Below are 18652 nucleotides of genomic sequence, written 5' to 3'. Positions count from 1 at the left end.
GCCGGGCATGGTGGCCCATGCCTGTAGTCCCAGCTACTTGGGAGGCTGAGGCAGGAGGATCGCTTGAGCCCAGGAGTCGGAGGTTGCTGTGAGCTAGGCTGACGCCACGGCACTCACTCTAGCCTGGGCAACAAGCGAGACTCTGTCTCAAAAAAAAAAAAAAAAGATGCAGTCTTGCCCTGTATCTCTGTCTCCATACACATTCATTTTCTTTGGCTCATGACTTCCTAACTTCCTTAACATGTATTCCTTCCTCTATCCTAGAACTTAAAATATTGGGGGAAAAAAAAACAAGGAGAGCAGGGAATGAATACCAGCTGACAAGAGAAGACTCTAAACTCTTTCACTTAGCTGTAAGCAAGGAAGTGAGCAACATCATTTTTTTTTATGTGCAAATGTGAAACATGGTTCCATGTTAGGGTTAGGGTTCTTAAAAGTGCAGAAAAAAAAACAAACCCATGGAATGTTCCATTCAATCCACAGCCTCCCGCAGAAAGCATTTCAAAACAGTGAGAGAATCACCATGTTTTTGTTCCGCTGGGAGTTATTTTATTTTAGAGTACATTTAAAAGTTTAAATGTGTACAAATCAGAAGTTTAAAAAAACTTCAAAAGCCACAGGCACAGAGTCTAGGAAGCTGAAGGCTGAGAACCCGGCTTCTCACTTAACCCACGCTTGATTTTGCAGTCCTCGCAGGTGAGCAAGCAGTGCCTGGAAGAGAAGCAAAAACAGCGGTTTGTGCTTTGACCCTGGAAGCTCACAGTATCATTTAGGGACATTTTCTATGCTAAAGTTTGATATCCTAATTTTTTCAGAAATAATACTTGCTTCTTGGTTTAAGAGCCCCAGAAATTCATGAAATAATCGGCAGTCATGGTGGCTCACACCTGTCATCACTGCACTTTGGGAGGCTGAGACAGGAGGATGGCTTGAGGCCAGGAGTTCAAGCCCAGCCTGAGCAAGATAGCAAGACCCCCATCGTTACAAAAAATTTTTTAAAAATAGCCAGGTGTGGTGGTGTGCACCTGTAACAGCTCCTAGGGAAGCTGAGGCAGGAGGATTGCTTGAGCCCAGGAGTTTGAGGTTGTCATGAGCTATGATTGTACCACTGCACTCTGGCCTGAGCAACAGAGCAAGACCCTGTCTCAAACAAACAAACAAACAAGCCAATAATGATCTTTATGTTGAAACAGATGGTTGTATTGGTGGTCAGGGTCACACAAGGGTTGAACATCTTGATTCTTTCGAAGTTTAAGTAATTTCTACTAATAGCATAAAAAAACTCATAAATGCACAGTGCATTTATCCAGTAGTTAGCATGTAACTATGGAGTTAGGTTTGGACACACATGTGCATACGTATACAAACATAATTTTTTAAATTAAAAAAGTTAATGACATTTCCAGAATTCCTGGTTTATAGTTTGCCTAACTTGTACTGGGTTTTTTTTTTAGGATAATACCAAGGAAAATGCATAGCTTTGTTCTAGAATAATATCCACACTCATGGAATAGTTAGTCATCTCGAGGTTTTACCCAGCATGAAAGTTTGAGACTCTTACAAACTCAATTCAACAGTTATTGAGAATCTTCTTTAAAGACTCATATAATGCCTTGAACATAGTAGGAACTCATTAAATACTTATTGAGCAAATTAAATAGGCAACTAAGTTAAATAATAAATAATTATTATTGAAGTTAGATAGCAACAACTTGAAACTCGAGGGTCATAAACGTTTCTTAACATATGAGCTTAAAAATGTTTTTTGTTTTTTTTTTTTTTGAGACAGAGTCTCACTTTGTTGCCCAGGCTAGAGTGAGTGCTGTGGCGTCAGCCTAGCTCACAGCAACCTCCAACTCCTGGGCTCAAGCGATCCTCCTGCCTCAGCCTCCCGAGTAGCTGGGACTACAGGCATGTGCCACCATGCCCGGCTCATTTTTTGTATATATATTTTTAGTTGGTCAATTAATTTCTTTCTATTTTTAGTAGAGACGGGTCTTGCTCTAGCTCAGGCTGGTTTCGAACTCCTGACCTCGAGCGATCCTCCCGTCTCAGCCTCCCAAAGTGCTAGGATGACAGGCATGAGCCACCATGCCTGGCCAAAAATGTGTTCAATATTAAAAACTAATGGGTAATCTTTCATTTAATCTCTAGTAATTATCTTCATTACAATCCCTCGATCAAACCGATCACAAACCTGTTATGCTGTGGGCCGAACCCAGCTCCCCGGAGTTGATCTTCGAAGCAGTGGAATTTACTCTGGCACACCCCTATGTACGACACCTTTCCCAGGCCAAATCCCAAGATACCAGCAACTGTAAAGGAGGGTTAGGAAAGACACATGATTTCAAGGTTCAGAATCTTTTCCATTCATTATCTTCTAGAACTTTCTTTATCAACACCGGTCATTTTTATATTAAAAGTACCATGGTAAGTCAATGAGCAAGAATTCTGACAGTGAAGTTTCTATGAAAGGGCAGGATTGGGAACTGGAAGCTTTCGGATCTCCCCATCCTTTATTTATTTTATTTTTTTTTTAAGACAGAGTCTCACTCTGTTGCCCAGGCTAGAGTGAGTGCCATGGTGTCAGCCTAGCTCACAGCAACCTCAAACTCCTGGGCTCAAGAGATCCTCCTGCCTCAGCCTCTCGAGTAGCTGGGACTACAGGCATGCACCACCATGCCTGGCTAATTTTTTCTATATATATATTTTTTAGTTGGCCAATTAATTTCTTTCTCTTTTTAGTGGAGACGGGGTCTCACTGTTGCTCAGGCTGGTCTCGAACTCCTGACCTTGAGTGATCCTCCCGCCTCGGCCTTCCAGAGTGCTAGGATTACAGGCGTGAGCCACCACGCCCGGCCTGATCTCCCCATCCTTGATCGGGTGGCAGGAGGGCCAGGAGAGGCATGGTGCTGTCCCAGAGACAGGTGGCAGGTGAGTGGCCCAGCTGTCAAGCAAATGGCTGAGACCACCAGGGGAGGTGAAGCTGGGTGTGGGTTGTGGCTGCAGGGAGTCTCCAAATCACTGGGTAGTAAGGCCCCTTAATTTTCATAATGGCCTGGGAATAGTGGAGACCTGCAGTCCATCTTGCCCGGAGGAGATTGGTCCCCTGGGAGAGGGACCCTCTTATGGAAGAAATCTCAAAGCGGTTAGTCCCTCCTGCTGGGAATGAGGTTTCACATTGTAAACTGGAATGCATCCTCTTTGCATACAAAAGGTCTATGTATAGCAAGTGAAAGAAGATGAAGCCCCAAGTTTGTGGTTATTTTATTATTAGAAATTCCCTGATTTTAGGCCTGGCACGGTGGCTCACGCCTGTAATCCTAGCACTCTGGGAGGCCGAGGCAGGAGGATCGCTCAAGGTCAGGAGTTCGAGACCAGCCTGAGCAAGAGTGAGACCCCGTCTCTACTAAAAATAGAAAGAAATTAATTGGCCAACTAAAAATATATACAAAAAGAAAAAAATTAGCCGGGCATGGTGGTGGCATACCTGTAGTCCCAGCTCCTTGGGAGGCTGAGGCAGGAGGATCACTTGAGCTCAGGAGTTTGAGGTTGCTGTGAGCGAGGCTGACGCCACGGCACTCACTCTAGCCTGGGCAACAGAGTGAGACTCTGTCTCAAAAAAAAAAAAAAAAAAGAAATTCCCTGATTTTAAAAAAATCACTAATTTTTCTGTCTATTGTAGAAAAAGTTTCGAAAAGACTGGCCAAGCCAGAAGAAGAAAATAAAAATCCCTAACGGATCTATCATTCACAGGCTCTGCTGTTGATGATCTTGTTATATATCCTGCCCATTCCTCTTGGTCTATACTTTAAGGAGCACTGTATGAAGAGTCCCTACTGCTAAGCTGTACATCAGAAATTGTTCAATGAATCAAGACATACAAAGGGGCAGAAGATGGAAACTGAGTTTTCAGAGTCAATACAGGCAGGCCGGGCGCGGTGGCTCATGCCTGTGATCCCGGCACTCTGGGAGGCCGAGGCGGGCGGATCGCTCAAAGTCAGGAGTTCGAGACCAGCCTTAGCAAGAGTGAGACCCTGTCTCTATTAAAAAATAGAAAGAAATTAATTGTCCAGAGTCAATACAGGCAATTGGTTTAAGCTGGACACTCATATCTCCAGTTGCTATAAATATCTTTTTCTTTTTTTCAAAATGAATCTGCTTTTTTTAATTTCTATGACTTACGTGCAACTTTAGGCAGTGATCCAAATCTAGGATTAGCTGCTAAGTAACCTGTGGAGTAATAGATAAAAACATTATTATTGCATGTCATAACTCATTTAAACTTACACAGTATAAAGAAATCTTCAAAATTTAAGACATAAAATTTCTTAGACATATACGTATTCAGAATCCAAAGAGGTGATCTTAAAAGAGTTATGATTCAATTCTTGGTTGAATTTCATTCCCATTTGCCCTAATAGCCATTTTAGGCAAATAGCAGATATCAGCTTTAATGTATAGAAAATGAAAATGGAACAGACGATTGGAGACTGATTTAAAGATACCAAGCAAATGTGGATCTGGACAACTGAGTTCAAAGAAATTGGTCATCACTCATCACCCTCTCCTCTTTTTAAGTAAAATAACAACGAAAGTTTCCATTTAGAGATTTACAGTATATATCATGATTTGGAAGTGGAAATATTACAACTTGTGGTGGGCGGAATCATGGCCTCCTAAAGATGTCCACATCCTAATTCCCGGAAAATCGGAATATATTATGTTACATAAAAGGGAATTAAGGTAGAAAATGGAGTTAAGGTTGCTGATCAGATAATTCTAAAATAGGGAAAGTGTCTCGGACGATCCAAGTGAGCCTAATGTAACCACGATCCTTGAATGTGGAGAGGGAATTCGAGCGTTGAGAGATGGCACATGAGAAGCACTTAGCTCGATGCCACTAACTCTGAAGACAGAGGAAGGGGCCAAGGAATGTTGGTGGCCTCTAGAATTTGGAAAGGGAGAGCAAGGCTGAGAGTATTTAAAAGAAACACAGCCAGGCTGGTGCTTTGATGTTAAGCTCAGTGACACCCATTTCAGACTTCTGGCCTCCAGAATTCTAAGATAATAAATCTGTGCTGTTCTAAGCCACAATGTTTGTGGCAATTTGTGACAGCAGCCATAGAAAACGAATAGACAACCCTGAAAAAATACATCTGCACAGATGCAAGAGATGGTAGATGTCTTGGTCCGTTTTCTGCTGCTATGTCAGAATACCACAGACTGGGTAATTTACAGAGAATAGATGTTCATTTGCCTCGCCACTCTGGAGGCTGGGAAGTCCAAGAGCACGGCGCTCACATCTGCCATAGATGGATCATCCCATGCCAAGGAAGTGCCTGAGACAGAGAGCAAGAGAGGGAGGGGCTGAACTTGTCCTTCTATCAGGAACCCACTCCCTTGTTAATGGCATTAATCCAGCTTCCCTCATGTTTACTGGGTACAAACGTTTATCAGTGGAATCCTCACAATTGGGCGTTCAAGAAAATGGGCTTCAATGGGGTAAGATGGTTACCTGAGGACTAAGCAATGTCTTTGGGTTCTCTGGTCAGGTGGAGAAAGAAAGAAAGAAGAGGATGAGGAAGGAAGAATAGAGAGGAAAACAGGAAACTCTGAGAGGTAGGCAGGTCTATGTGGAGAGATGCAAGGTGGCTGCCGGCCCTAATGTCCCTTGTATGAAGTAGACATGGTGCCCTTCCCCAGGCAGCCTCTTGCCAGGACAAATGGCTTGGTGGACACAGCTTGGACTAGATTTTAGCCTCCCTCACCTCCTGCCTGGAGCAGAGAGCAATCTTTCTAACCACATACATAGGGCCTGGAGACAGGGACTCCAGGGCAGTATTAGTTTTCTGTGGCTGTTGCAAAAAACGATCACAAACTTAGTGGCACAAAAACAACACAAATTAATTATCTTAACAGTTCTTGAGGTCAGGAGTCCAAAATAGGTCTCACTGGGTGAAAACCACTATTTTAACTGCATTCCTTTCTGGAGGGCTAGGGTTTCTTGCCTTCCCAACATCTGGAGGCCACTCATGGTCCCTTCTCCATCTTCAAAGCCAGCAAGCTTGAGCTGAGTCTTCATAGCGCCACCACTCTCGTTCCATCTCCTGGTCCCGTCTTTTTAAGAATCCTTTTGATGACACTGGGCCCACCTGGGTCACCTCGGACACCCTCCATACTTTAAGGTCAGCTGATTAACAACCTTGACCATCTGCAACTTTAATTTCCCTTTGCCAAGCGACCTAATAAAGCCACTCATTCTGGGGATTAGGGCCTCTTCTGGGGAGGCAGAAACTTAGGCTGAAAATAGGCAAAAGTGTGCATAAATAAATAAATCCTTCACCAAAAAATAAATGCCAAGTGCCAAAAAGCTGCCAGGAGGGTCACAGAAAACTGGGCTCTGTGAAGTTAAAAGTCATTTTAAAAATACTGAATCTTACCTTGGTGGACTAGTCCCTGGGTGACGAGCATGCTTACAAGAGAAAATGGCAGAGCTGGAAGACAAAAACACCCTTCAATATTGGTATTTTAAAGTTTGGTACCACGCCTAGAAGTCAGGGATAATTGCTCTGAGCTTATTTTTCTCTTACCTGCCTTGGCAGTGAGCTTTTATTCATTTGTTACTTTAATTATTTGACAAGTAATTATCAAGTGCAGCATGGATCATTTTCTTGGGATCTGCCATGATCACTCAACCTGGTGCATAGCATTAATATGACCAAATCTAAACCCCACGCTACTCCACCCCTGACATCCATGTGTGCTGAGTGCTAACATGCATCAGATTCTAATCATTACACACAACACAGGCATCTTGGTGTATATATACACGCTTAGCTAAGAATTTAGGAGTTGCCTTTAGCTATGCTTATATTTTGAGATTTTCAACCCTACTTAAGTGTTAAAAAGTAGTACAATAAGCTCCCATATACCCTTTATCTAGCTTCATTAATTGTGAACATTTTGCGAACCTCGTGACTCTTCTTTGGGTATCTTCTAAGAACAAGAACATTCCCCTACATAATACAATACTATTAGCATGGTCAAGATATTTATATTTCCAGGCCAGGCATGGTGGCTCACACATGTAATCCTAGCATTCTGGGAAGCCCAGGTGGGCAGATTGCTTGAGCTCAGGAGTTCGAGACCAGCCTGAGCAAGAGTGGGACCCTGTCACTACTAAAAAAATCAAAAGAAATTAGCTGGACATCTAAGAAAAAAAAAAATATATATATATATATATTAGCGGGCATGGTGGCGCATGCCTGTAGTCCCAGCTACTCGGGAGGCTGAGGCAGGAGGATCGCTTGAGCCCATGAGTTTGATGTTGCTGTGAGCGAGGCTGACGCCACAGCACTCTAGCCTGGGCAACAGAGAGAGAATCTGTCTCAAAAAAAAAAAAAAAAAGGTACTTATATTTCTTGAATACTCAAGAAAAATTGTATTAATTAATAGACAATCTATATTCAAATCTCCCCAATTTGGCCCAATAATGTCCTTCATAACTATGGGTTTTTCCCAATTCAGACCATCAGGGATCATGTGTTACTATTTACACTCTAATCTGCTTTACTCTGGGACAGTTCCCTGCCTTTTTTTCTTTTTCTTTTCAGACTTTCATGACATTTTGTCCTACAATTTGAATTTGCTTGAAGATCCAAATGAAAGGTTACAAGATGACTACATTCATGTTAAACATGTGTAATGTTTAGCTATGACTTCTAAAACAGGCAATTTAGTTTGGCAAAGGCAGCTTCTAGCTCTGTCAATATGGGTCAAATGACTTGTTCCAAACGCAGAGAGCAGTGATAAACATCTAGCTCTTTCTAGCTCAACCAGGACAGATCAAACAGCAAGCAAATTTTCCACTCGTAGCTACCTGGCTGAAGAGAGGCAAATGGGTCATACTGAAGTGGTAGTCTACTAGGACCCAAATAAATGACTTGCTCATGGGTGTCAGAAATCACATGAATTCCCAGAAGAACAATCAATAATTCTATAATGCATATTGAATACCAATTTCTAGAGAGTGTTACTTCTAAAGCAGGTGATACTAAATTTGAATGACTTAAGAAATCAAAATGAGTATTTCAAAGTATGAATCATCCTTACATCGGCAATATTGCAGAATATTGGGACTATATCTTCAGGCTCGATATGCCACTTTCAAATGATGAATCATGAATTTTTTTAATTGTAAGGGACCTTAACACAGAGAAAAAGGAAGGGACTCAGCAGAAAAGGTTATTTCGGAGACCGTGGATGAGAAATATTCATGGAGATCATGGAGAAATCATTTTGATCAAATATCATTTTGATATTTTTGACCAAATTGATCAAATTTGATCCAATATCATTTTGATATCATTTTGATCAAATATTCATGGAGATCATTCATGGAGAAATATTTATCATTCATGATCATCAAAAAATTTATCATTTATCATTCATGATCATCAAAAAAAACCACTGCCATTTTTCATTCATCGAACAAATATCTAGTAGGTATTATCTATGTGTCAGGCACCATGCATGCTAGGCTCTGGGGAAAAGTTCCAGATGAACTTGACATTATTTCTGAACTCTATGAAGCTTACAGCCTAGTGGAATTTTGGATGCTCTACTCTTTGGGAGTCAAGAAATCCTAAATAATATTCTTCGTAGCTGTTCTTGGTCCCATAAAGGAAAGACTTCTAGGTGCATCACTTTTTGCCAAGTGAGGTCAAACGCTCCTTAATCGGTCATTACCTCTGTCCTGAGAAAGGTCTCAACATGGATTTAAACTCTACACATCCCCAAACATCAACGATGTTCAGGGATTTTATGCAAAGTCCCTGCTTTTTAAAAAAAAAAATCATCATGACAATTCGGATATGATAATCAGGCAGTTGATTGCAGCCAATATAGCATTCACTAAGATTAAGAGGGGGGGCAGTTACCCCTTTTCCAGAAGCTTTCTTCTTGACACTCCCGCATGATCTTTGCAACCTCCTCTCTGTGAATGTGCAGTTTCGACTTGGGACAGAAGAGCAGGCTCTGCAAGGAAGGTCACACGGTGAGTTGGCTGAGGTCGCCAGGAAAGCATCAGCTTTGCATTCTCTGGAGAAGGGGGTGGGGTGGGGTGGTGTCTCTTGACTTGTCACCCCAGGCAGGCGTTCAGTGCCAGGGGCCAGCCCATGGCAATGACCCGTTTATGCCATCGATCGCTTTCCAGCGGGGAGTGCTGATGGATTTAGGCAAGGAGAGAGTCCCAGTGGGGCAGTCAGAGTGATTCCCCCATGAGTGTGCCTGGAGCAGGTGTCTGCTCGGGGCTGATGGACAGCGGGGACCACGTTCCCTTTCTCCCCTCCGGGCTTCTGCCCCTGTGTGTCGCTATGTCTGGAATGCTAGTCCCTCCCTTCCTAGCTGGGCTTAACACCCAACTCCATGTTGCCTCCTGCAGGGAGAGAAGAGAGATTCCCCCTGCAGCACAATATTTAAGGCATTGGGCATCACCCTCAAAGTATTGCAATACAAGATTTCCATTTCTATGTGCTTCTGCACGCATTTTTATTTTTATTTATTGTATTTATTTATTTTGAGACAGAGTCTTGCTTTGTTGCCCAGGCAAGAGTGAGTGCCGTGGTGTCAGTCTAGCTCACAGCAACCTCAAACTCCTGGGCTCAAGCAATCCTCCTGCCTCAGCCTCCCAAGTGGCTGGGACTACAGGCATGCGCCACCATGCCCGGCTAATTTTTTCTGTATATATATTAGTTGGCCAATTAATTTCTTTCTATTTATAGTAGAGACGGGGTCTCGCTCTTGCTCAGGCTGGTCTCGAACTCCTGAACTCAAGCAATCTGCCTGCCTCGGCCTCCCAGAGTGCTAGGATGACAGGCGTGAGCCATCGCGCCGGGCCAATCTTTTGTTATATATTGGCTCATTCAATATTTCGTGGTAAAATACACATAACATAATATTTATCATTTTGATCATTTTAAAGTATACAATTCAGAGGCATTGAGTACAGCCACAGTGTTGGCTAACCATCACAGCTACCTAGTTCTAGAACTTTTTCATGAGCCCCAAAGGAAAACCCAACCCATTAAGCAGTCTTCCCCCATTCCCTCCTCTGGCCCATGGGCAACCACTAACTAATCTGCTTTCTGTCTCGGTGAATTTACCTAGTCTGGATATTTTATATAAGTGGGATCATGCAATGTGTGACATTTTGTGGCTGGCTTCTTTCCCTCTGCATAATATTTTCAACGGTCACTCATGTGGTAGCATATATTAGTATTCCATTCCTTTTTTATGTCTCAGTAAGATTTCCTCGCATGGATATATCATATTTTGTTAATCCATTCATGTACTGGTCGATATTTTGGGGCTGTTTCCCACCTTTTGGCTATCGGGACAAGAATAGTTATGAACAAGTTATGCACAAGTTTTTGTTTGAACCCTGTTTTTAATTCTGCTGAGCCTTATTGCAATTCTATGTTTAACTTATTGAGAAATTGTCAACCTATTTTCCACAATGTCTGTACCATTTTACAATTTCATCGATAATATATAAGGGTTTCAATTTCTCTGCATCCCTGCTAACACTTGTTATTTTTTAGTTTTTTTTTTTTTTTAATTATGGCCATCCTACTGGGTATGAAGTGGTAGCTCATTGAGGTTTTTTTTTTTTTTTGAGACAGAGTCTCACTTTGTTGTCCAGGCTAGAGTGAGTGCCGTGGCGTCAGCCTAGCTCACAGCAACCTCAAACTCCTGGGCTCGAGTGATCCTTCTGCCTCAGCCTCCCGAGTAGCTGGGACTACAGGCATGTGCCACCATGCCCGGCTAATTTTTTATATATATATCAGTTGGCCAATTAATTTCTTTCTGTTTATAGTAGAGACGGGGTCTCGCTCTTGCTCAGGCTGGTTTTGAATTCCTGACCTTGAGCAATCCGCCCACCTCGGCCTCCCAAGAGCTAGGATTACAGGCGTGAGCCACAGCGCCCGGCCTCATTGAGGTTTTGAGCTGCATGTCCCTAATGATTGCTAATATTGAATATATCGTTCCATTTACTTGTTGGCCATTGGTAGATCTTCTTTGAAGAAGTACTATAAAAGCCCTTTGCCCATTTTATTTTTTATATTTTCTTTTACTTTGTTTTTGTTTGTTTTTTTTACCTGAAAATAATTCACCAAATGCCTGAGCTTTGCCCATTTTTAACTGGGTTGTTTGTCTTTTTGTTGCTGAGTTGTAAGGGTTCTTTATATATTCTGGATCTTAGACCCTTATCAAATATATATATATATATATATATATACATATACATATATATATATATATATAATTTGCAAATAACTTCCCCAATTCTGTGGTGATCCCTTCCACTTTGAAAAAGTAAATTTTATCTAGTTTATTTCTTATTATAAAAATCATACTTATGTTTCCTTGTTTGTGCATTATTTAGGTAGGTCCTTTGCCATTTATTTCTCAGAGTTTTAGTGTTTTCCTTGTTGAGTACCACCACTCTTTGGCTTTTGGAGTTTACTTTTCCCTTGCTGATTTTTTTACTGTTCTTTTTTAAACTCTTTTTTTTGTTTGTTTGTTTTTGCAGAACACCTGACAGTCATTTTTTTTTCTTCTTTTTTTTTTTGCAGATAAACTCTTTTTGTTTGTAGATGTTGCTTGGATGACGGCCACCGTTTCTTGGGCACGTTCCACGGCCGGGCACTGTGCCAAGCTACTTTGCGCGAATGATATCAATGTACACAGGGTGGAGGAAATCCGCAGCACCTTTGCCTGTGGCGTCTACAAGCAAACAAGCAGGCCACCTCCCTCCCCTCTCTTTGTGAGTCCCCACTGCATGGACCAAAAGCTCAGTGAGTCACAGGGTGAGTCGTAGCAGCAGCAAAAGGAGCTGTTTTCACTCTTCACTTCCCTTAGTTCAGGGGTCCCCAAACTTTTTAAACAGGGGGCCAGGTCACTGTCACCCAGACCGTTGGAGAGTGCAGCGCACATTCCACACATGTGCACTGTGGGCCTGGGACCAGTCGGCTGCTAAGCAGGACAGGCAGCAGTGGCGAAAATACCCAGCAGGCCGGATAAATGTCCTCGGTGGGCCGCATGTGGCCCTCGGGCCGTAGTCTGAGGACACCTGCCTTAGTTCCTTAGCATAGGCATGTTCATCAGCAAGCATGACTCTATCTGCCCAGTGCTGATGTTTGCTCTTGCTCCTGGCTGTGGCTGTCACCGAAATAAGGAAGACACCCCCCCACACACACCATATACACACACATCTATACACAACCAACTATCACAGTTGCGGGGAGTCCTGCAGTCAAGATCAAAGTTCCAGCAGAGTCTCCCCAAAGCAGCTATAGCCATCCTTTTTTTATAGCCATTAATGTTTGATGGCTCTCCATTTCACAGATGCCACTCGGGTGTCCACGGTCTTCTTCTTGTGACTTGGTATCATTTGTCTGTTTGCCTCTCCTAAACTTTGCTGCTTAAACATTGCCTCCTCCATGCTTCCTTCCTTCCTTCCTTCCTTCCTTCCTTCCTTCCTTCCTTCCTTCCTTCCTTCCTTCCTTCCTTCCTTTCTTTCTCTCTCTCCTTCCTTCCTTCCTTCCTTCCTTCCTTCCTTCCTTTCTCTCTCTCCTTCCTTCCTTCCTTCCTTCCTTCCTTCCTTCCTTCCTTCCTTCCTTCCTTCCTTCCTCTCTCTCCTTCCTTCCTTCCTTTCTCTCTCTCCTTCCTTCCTTCCTTCCTTCCTTTCTTCCTTCCTTCCTTCCTTCCTTCCTTCCTTCCTTCCTTCCTTCCTTCTTGCTTTCTCTCCTTCCTTCCTTCCTTCCTTCCTTCCTTCCTTCCTTCCTTCCTTCCTTCCTTCCTTCTTGCTTTCTCTCTCCTTCCTTCCTTCCTTCCTTCCTTCCTTCCTTCCTTCCTTCCTTCCTTCCTTCCTTCCTTCCTTCCTTCCTTTCTCTCTCCTTCCTTCTTTCTTCTTCTCTTCTCTTCTCTTCTCTTCTCTTCTCTTCTCTTCTCTTCTCTTCTCTTCTCTTCTCTTCTCTTCTCTTCTCTTCTCTTCTCTTCTCTCTCCTCTCCTCTCTTCTCTTCTCTTCTCTTCTCTTCTCTTTTCTTTCTCTCACTCTGTTGCCTGGACTAGAGTGCCGTGGCGTCAGCCTAGCTCACAGCAACCTCCAACTCCTGGGCTCAAGTGATCCTCCTGCCTCAGCCTCCCAAGTAGCTGGGACTACAGGCATGAGCCACCATGCCCGGCTAATTTTTTCTATATATATTTTTTTAGTTGGCCAATGAATTTCTTTCTATTTTTAGTAGAGACGGGGTCTCCCTCTTGCTTAGGCTGGTTTCAAACTCTTGACTTTGAGCAATCCTCCTGCCTCGGCCTTCCAGAGTGCTAGGATTATAGGCGTGAGCCACTGCATCCCACCCATGCACTCTTTCTTAGCTGGAACATGGACTCCATTTACCCATCAAATACTTTCCTCTTTTCTTCATGCACGTGTTCCTGAAACACATAATATTCATTCCTAACAAGTTGAAATATTGTGTCAACGTGAATGCGTGGGTTCTCAATCTGGCGGCTAACTAGTAATTAAGGACTCTGCTATCCTGAACAGGAACATCTGTGAGCAGTGTGGGATTAGTATAATTACCCCCGGTAACAAAAATGCAAAAAATAAACAAAAATGGATCATTCTGCTAGATTCAATTAAGAGCTTTGCTCCACTACAGAAAACCACTTTAGTTGCTGACAGTTTACATGAGAGTTGCTTAAAGCTGGATTTTAAACAGGAAAGAGTAAAGAAAGGATTTTGTGAATACAATTTTTAAAATGCTTCTTTTCAAGGCAGCCAAAAAGACCCCTTCCTTCCCCATTCCATCTTCCTTGAACTTATTATCCAGCAAAAGAACAGACTGAAAAATGTAAGTAAGAGGGCTGGTCAAGGATGGGGTTTAAGGAAAGTCTTGCTTGCTATTTCTTTCCAGATGGCAGGCCCCCCAGTTAAAAACATACCCGCTTGCTTGGAGGTGGGAAATGGGGACCTTGATCTTGGTTTTCATGAGCAGACATCGAAGCCATGACGTCTTCGTGCTTGTTCTTCTTCTAGTTCAGTGTTCTCTGCTGACTCCTTGACCCAGCGTCTAAGGAAAGTAGAACAGAGTCACTACGCCAGGACTGAATGTTTACACCAAACTTAAAAACACCTGCGTGGCCGGGCACAGTAGCTCACGCCTGTAATCCTAGCACTCTGGGAGGCCGAGGCCGGAGGATCGCTCTCAAGGTCAGGAGTTCAAAACCAGCCTGAGCAAGGGCGAGACCCCCGTCTCTACTAAAAATAGAAAGAAATTCATTGACCAAGTAAAAATATATATACAAAAAAAAAAAAAATTAGCCGGGCATGGTGGCGCATGCCTGTAGTCCCAGCTACCCGGGAGGCTGAGGCAGGAGGATTGCTTGAGCCCAGGAGTTTGAGGTTGCTGTGAACTAGGCTGACGCCACGGCACTCACTCTAGCCCGGGCAACAGAGCGAGACTCTGTCTCAAAAATAAATAAATAAACAAATAATAATAATAATAATAAACACCCGCAGTATCAACTGCAGTTATTTGGAAAATTTATTTTCATTTTGTCATCAGTCCATCTGCAAACTCAATTTCTCGTGCTCCCTCTTCCACCAGCACATGGACATTAACTGCCCCGAGGGTGGCAGGTCAGATTTAGAGTACAGTGAAATGTCACGCTGTGCACAGTGAAATGTGTCATTGTCTACAAATCGTGTCCTTCAAAACAAAGTGGCAATGCATCCCAAGGTGATTAACTACACAGATCCTTACGTGAGTACCTATTAGGGGCCAGGCCAGAGGGTAGGAAGCAGGATGAGACAAAGTCACTGTTGAAGGAAGTCTCAGTCGAAAAGGGAAGGCAGATTAGTCAAGAGTCGCACAGCGTGGAAAGGGTTCTCTCCCTAGAGGTACGTACAGCGTGCTAAGGGAGGATGGCAAGAAAGGCCCACTCCATCTAGGCAGGTCACCAAAAGGACTGAGCTATCCAGAGCTTTCCAGGGGATCTGTAGAGGCTGGGTGGACTGCCAGGGCAACAGGACCGGGGTGGAGGGTGATGCAATAGTCCAGGCGCGGAGACCTGAACAAAGACCCTCGTGGAAGGACAGGGATGATAAATTCGGGACTGGAAGTGTTGGATCCTACTGCGTGTTCAGGCCAACAGTGGAACGGGCCAGCAGAGATCAGAATATCTGAGGGATTCGGGTCTGGACTCCCAGGTCAGGGGCAGGCTGGAGAGATGAGCTGGGGAGTTGCTATCACAGAGATGAGAGTTAAATCCGGGAACGTGAATACGTTTGCTTCACAAGAATGTTGGAGAACGTGAACACTGAGCCCAAGGGGATATCAACAAGAGAAGGAAAAACAGGCCGAGCGCGGTGGCCCACGCCTGTCATCCTAGCACTCTGGGAGGCCGAGGCGGGAGGATCGCTGAAGGTCAGGAGTTCGAAACCAGCCTGAGCGAGAGCGAGACCCCGTCTCTACTATAAATAGAAAGAAATTAATTGGCCCAACTAATATATATAGAAAACAGAAATGAGCCGGGCATGGTGGCACGTGCCTGTAGTCCCAGCTACTCGGGAGGCTGAGGCAGGAGGATTGCTTGAGCCCAAGAATTTGAGGTTGCTGTGAGTTAGGCTGACGCCACAGCACTCACTCTAGCCTGGGCAACAGAGTGAGACTCTGTCTCAAAAAAAAAAAAATAAAAAAGGAGAAGGAAAAACAAAACAGGTTAAAGAAATGACTGAGAGGAAACAGGTGACACAGGGGACAGAAGGAAATGAATCATCAACGGTGTCACCCGGCCCAGAACAGTGGACCTTGGATTTGGCAGTGGCTGGCGTGCTCCCAGCAGACTCTGAGCCTCCTACTGTCCTCCCACCCGCCACGGCCACTGCAGCCCGCAGCCCTGGACTCCACGACTGTCACCGATTATTTCTCTGCAAAGTGACCATCTTACCGCACACAATTCTGTTTCCCACATTCGTCACTAAACTGCAAGGCCTGTGAGTCAGGGGGAGCCCCTACCTCCACCGCCTTTCACCCTCGCTGCCCAATGTCACCGGAGGGGCGGCACGGTGCCCTGCAGTGCAAAGTCCTGGCGCCAGCGAAACCCGAGTTCAAATCCCGGCTTGGGGCAAACGACTGGATGCACCTGAGCCTTGGTTTTCTCACCTGTTAAGTGGGTGTGATGGCCACAGCAATCTCGAGGGGCTGTTGCAAGGATGAGGGATGAGGGTGAGGGTGAGGACGAGGGATGAGGTCCAGACAGCCTCTGCTCAGGTCCCAGCACCGGACACAGGCGTGAGCAGGAGGGGGCAGACCTCAGAGTGGCCCTGGGCACCTTATTTCCCGAGCGCCCGGGGGCAGTGTCTGCTGGCTTACTCATTAACAGATTATTTTTGCTTTATCACGCGTCAGGCCACTGGCCCAGGTCGGGAAGCAAGGGTGCGGCACCAGGTGCCCTGTGGCGGTGGGTCCCCTCGTGCCCATGGGTCCCCAGGCCTCATCTAGGCAAGCCTGCGGGGACTGGGGACGCGCGAGGGGGGCGGGCGGGGGCTTCCCGGGGTGGGGGGCCAGGACCGGCCACGGGCGCCCGCGCCGCCTGCACCAGCCCCCCCCCCGCACCCCCTCCCGCCGGCCGCGCAGGGTCTGTCGCCGGGGTGGCATGAGACCCCCGCCCGGCTGCGCCCCCAAGGGCCGCCCTGCCCGCGCCGCGTCCCCAGGCCCCGAGCAAAGCGGGCGGCGGAGGCCACCCCTCCCGCAGTCCCCATCCGCATCGGGCTCACCTGGGGAGTTGTCGCCCCAAGGCCGCGTCCCTGGTGCCCTCCGAGCCCAGCTGGCCTCAGCCCGCGCTGCCTCCACCCGGCCGAATCCCTGCCGCACCCCTCCTCCCCCGCCCCCCTTCCTCCCGCCTCCCTGCTGCGCGCCCGCCGCACCCCTCCTCCCCGCCTCCCCGCCCCCTTCCTCCCGCCTCCGGCCGCACCCCTCCTCCCGCCTCCCCGCTGCCCGCCCGCCGCACCCCTCCTCCCCTCCTGTCTCCCGCTGCACCCCTCCTCCCCTCCTGTCTCCCGCTGCACCCCTCCTCCCCTCCACTCTCCCGCTGCACCCCTCCTCCCCTCCTCTCTCATGCTGCACCCCTCCTCCCCTCCTCTCTCATGCTGCACCCCTCCTCCCCTCCTCTCTCATGCTGCACCCCTCCTCCCCTCCTCTCTCATGCTGCACCCCTCCTCCCCTCCTCTCTCATGCTGCACCCCTCCTCCCCTCCACTCTCCCGCTGCACCCCTCCTCCCCTCCACTCTCATGCTGCACCCCTCCTCCCCTCCTCTCTCATGCTGCACCCCTCCTCCCCTCCACTCTCCCGCTGCACCCCTCCTCCCCTCCTCTCTCAAGCTGCACCCCTCCTCCCCTCCTCTCTCATGCTGCACCCCTCCTCCCCTCCTCTCTCATGCTGCACCTCTCCTCCCCTCCACTCTCCCGCTGCACCCCTCCTCCCCTCCTCTCTCCCCCTGCACCCCTCCTCCCCTTCTCTCTCATGCTGCACCTCTCCTCCCCGCCTTCCCGCCGCCGCCCGCCCGCTGCAAACCTCCTCCCGCCACCCCCACCCCCTCCTGCCACCCCCACCCCCTCCTCTTGATGCACCCCTTCTCCCTCCCGCCGCTCCCTCTCCTCCCGCTGCGCCCCTCCTCTTGCCGCTCCCCCTCCTCCCTCCCGCCGCACCCCCTCCCCTCCAGTTCCTCGCCTGCCTTTTTCTATCCTCCTGCTCCGCGCTCGCTCCCCCCTCCCCCTGCCTGGCACTTGCCGAAGTCACAGCAACCAGCCCCAGCCCACCTCGCAGTCCCTTCTCTGGGGGACCGAGAAAGGCTGAACCCCTTGTAGCTCCTGCTAGGACCCCCCGCCCCGCCCCGCCGCACCTTCCAGCCGGTCCCGACGCCGGGTACAGTCTATGTCCTCCTCCGGCGACAGCGACAGCAGCCACTGGCCGAGCGCCCTCCTGGCCGGGCGTCCGTGACATCCGCAGTCCCCTTCCCAGCCCTTCATGCGCCGCCGCCTCGGCGCCCCGTGAGTCAGACCCAGGGCCCCTGCGCCGGCCTCCCCCCCCCTTGGCCCTTTGTCCACCCGCCCGCACCCCCGCGTCCGCCCTGCGGTGTCCCCGCCACCCACGTAGCTCACCGCGCCTCGGCCTCCCGGGACTCCCCTGGGCTGTGCCGACTGGGAGAGGTGGTGACCGCAGTGGGAGGCGCTTGTCATTCATTTGTCACCTTCCCTCCTGGCTGATCGGTCCCCCTCTCTGCTGTTGCATCCCCCCAGCTCTTTCCCCCGTGGAGCCCCCGCCGCACGCCCGGGACCGTCCCGGCTGTCCCCGCACGCCCGGGACCGTCCCCGCTGTCCCCGCACGCCCGGGACCGTCCCCGCTGTCCCCGCACGCCCGGGACCGTCCCCGCTGTCCCCGCACGCCCGGGACCGTCCCCGCTGTCCCCGCACGCCCGGGTCCCTCCCCGCTGTCCCCGCACGCCCGGGACCGTCCCCGCTGTCCCCGCACGCCCGGGACCGTCCCCGCTGTCCCCGCACGCCCGGGTCCCTCCCCGCTGTC

At 47.7% G+C, this 18652-nt stretch overlaps 1 protein-coding gene across 6 annotated transcripts; it reads right to left on the bottom strand.

The window, feature by feature from the left end:
* Window positions 1-526: 526 nt before the first annotated feature.
* On the bottom strand, window positions 527-18316 carry OCIAD2 (OCIA domain containing 2). 6 transcript variants are annotated; one of them, XM_012768746.3, is made up of 8 exons: window positions 17973-18109; window positions 16234-16272; window positions 14012-14139; window positions 8943-9039; window positions 6444-6497; window positions 4186-4233; window positions 2198-2315; window positions 527-711 (listed from the first exon to the last, which is right to left on the bottom strand). In XM_012768746.3, exons 3-8 carry the CDS (start codon window positions 14075-14077, stop codon window positions 630-632), a joined length of 465 nt encoding a protein of 154 aa, XP_012624200.1. In that variant the 5' UTR covers window positions 14078-14139; window positions 16234-16272; window positions 17973-18109; the 3' UTR covers window positions 527-629. The 6 variants fall into 6 exon arrangements, with proteins under 6 accessions (XP_012624200.1, XP_075853854.1, XP_012624203.1 ...); XM_075997739.1 differs by lacking the exon at window positions 17973-18109 and adding an exon at window positions 16848-16950; XM_012768749.3 differs by lacking the exons at window positions 16234-16272; window positions 17973-18109 and adding an exon at window positions 18232-18316.
* Window positions 18317-18652: the final 336 nt, after the last annotated feature.

The sequence above is a fragment of the Microcebus murinus genome, chromosome 26 (assembly GCF_040939455.1).
Source record: "Microcebus murinus isolate Inina chromosome 26, M.murinus_Inina_mat1.0, whole genome shotgun sequence".
Classification (NCBI taxonomy): domain Eukaryota; kingdom Metazoa; phylum Chordata; class Mammalia; order Primates; family Cheirogaleidae; genus Microcebus; species Microcebus murinus.
The sequence above is the reverse complement of the archived record's forward strand: the minus strand, read 5'-3'. Positions and strand labels throughout refer to the sequence as shown.